This window comes from Octopus bimaculoides, chromosome 6, assembly GCF_001194135.2.
Source record: "Octopus bimaculoides isolate UCB-OBI-ISO-001 chromosome 6, ASM119413v2, whole genome shotgun sequence".
Taxonomy (NCBI): domain Eukaryota; kingdom Metazoa; phylum Mollusca; class Cephalopoda; order Octopoda; family Octopodidae; genus Octopus; species Octopus bimaculoides.
The window spans coordinates 19,888,309-19,890,028 of NC_068986.1; the positions used below are offsets into that span (position 1 = coordinate 19,888,309).

At 40.2% G+C, this 1,720-nt stretch overlaps 1 protein-coding gene across 1 annotated transcript in view; it reads left to right on the plus strand.

Moving 5' to 3' along the window:
- The first annotated feature begins 253 nt into the window (after positions 1-253).
- The window catches only part of LOC128248023 (uncharacterized), a 4,108-nt gene continuing 2,641 nt past the window's right edge, over positions 254-1,720 (plus strand). The window contains exon 1 of the mRNA XM_052968417.1: positions 254-334. Within this exon, the coding sequence (XP_052824377.1) occupies positions 254-334 (81 nt within the window). The remainder of the gene's footprint in view (positions 335-1,720) is intronic.

Below are 1,720 nucleotides of genomic sequence, written 5' to 3' on the forward strand. Positions count from 1 at the left end.
GCGTAAAACATTCTATCAACACACCGCCCTCAATTATAGTAGTTACGCCAACTATAATAGCAAAACGAACCGCTGTATATTCAGAACGTTATAAAATATAGGGTGCGTAAAGTATTTGAGGAAACGGACAATAATTCCTTTTTACTGAAAGGGGGGTTTGGGGATAAGAGTAAACATATTGTTTCGTCATTTTCTTCAATAAAGTCTCCTTCAGCTTTAATAACAGCTTCTATGCGAGTTCTGAATCGCCTACATGGAACACAGACCACAGATCAAGTGGTCTGTGTTCATATTGGACATTACTCTGACTATGGAGGCTTTTGGGGATTCTTTGGTGAGATCTGGGGTGCTCATTAACCTCTTTCTCAACTACGCTCCATACATAGTAGTCCAATGGATTGAGATCTGGGGAGCTAGGAGGTCAAATGTTGCGGGTTATGCGGTCATGGAAATTTTCCGCTATCCATTCCTGCGTTGCTGTAGCCTTGTGTGATGGTGTTAAGTCTTGTTGAAACACAAAAGGTCTTCCGTTGCGTACATTATCGATCCATGGCTTAATCTCTGTATTCAGAACATCTATATAAGCAGCGGAGTTTTCTCAAAGACCTTGTGGAAAGAAGTGAGGAGGCATCACATGTCCTTCATTGCTGACAACCCCCAAAACTATAACAGTTGCAGGAAATTTTGTATGCTTTACCCTTGGAACTTCCGAAGGGTCTGTACATAGCCATCTGCCATTTCTTCTGTTTACTTTCTGATCTTGATCAAAGTTTTTCTCGTCTGAGAAGAACTGAATGACATCTTTCTCTGCTGGGTTTTTAAGTTTTTTCATGAGTCTTTTAAATCTGATTAAGCGATTTTCCTTCACTATTTCTGACATGAAATGACATTTTTTCATCGTACAAGATTTGTATCTGATGTCTGTAGACAACATTTCAGATTGTTGATTCTGACTAATGGTGTTCTTTTGCAATCAACCTCATGAATCTACTGGGATTGTCATCAATGATCTACTTTACTTGTTGAATAAATTCTGGCGTTCTAATATTATCAGTGCGTCTACAATGTTTCTTACATTTTGATACTGGCGATACATTTCCGCCTTTAGCCTCTAACTCCTTGCGAATTTTGTAGACGAAGGATCTAACGACTTTTAAAAATCGTACTATTTCTAAATTGCTATGTTCAGCCTTTATAGCTACGATGACTGTGTACCTCTTCATTTCGTGTGTAATCATAGGGTCTGCCATTGATAATTCTGAAATATAGAAAATATTAAGTTGATTAATATGCTGCTGTAGTAAAATTAACATATATCCTCAAATACCTAACGCACCCTGTATATAGGGAGAGGCGTGCAGCGAGCTGGCAGAATCGTTAGCACGCTGGGCGAAATGCTTAGCGGTATTTCGTCTGTCTTTACGTTCTGAGTTCAAATTCCGCCGAGGTCGACTTTGCCTTTCATCCTTTTGGGGTCGATAAGTTAAGTACCAGTTGCGTACTGAGATTGATCTAATCGATTGGCCCCTTCCCTCGAAATTTCGGGCCTTGTGCCTAAAGTAGAAAAGAATATTACAAGGCGGCGGGATGGCAGAAACGTTAGCACGCCGGACGAAATGCCTAGCGGTATTTCGTAAGTCTTTACGTTCTGAATTCAAATTCTGCCGAAGTCAACTTTGCCTTTCATCCTTTCGGGGTCGATAAGTTAAGTTGCGTACTG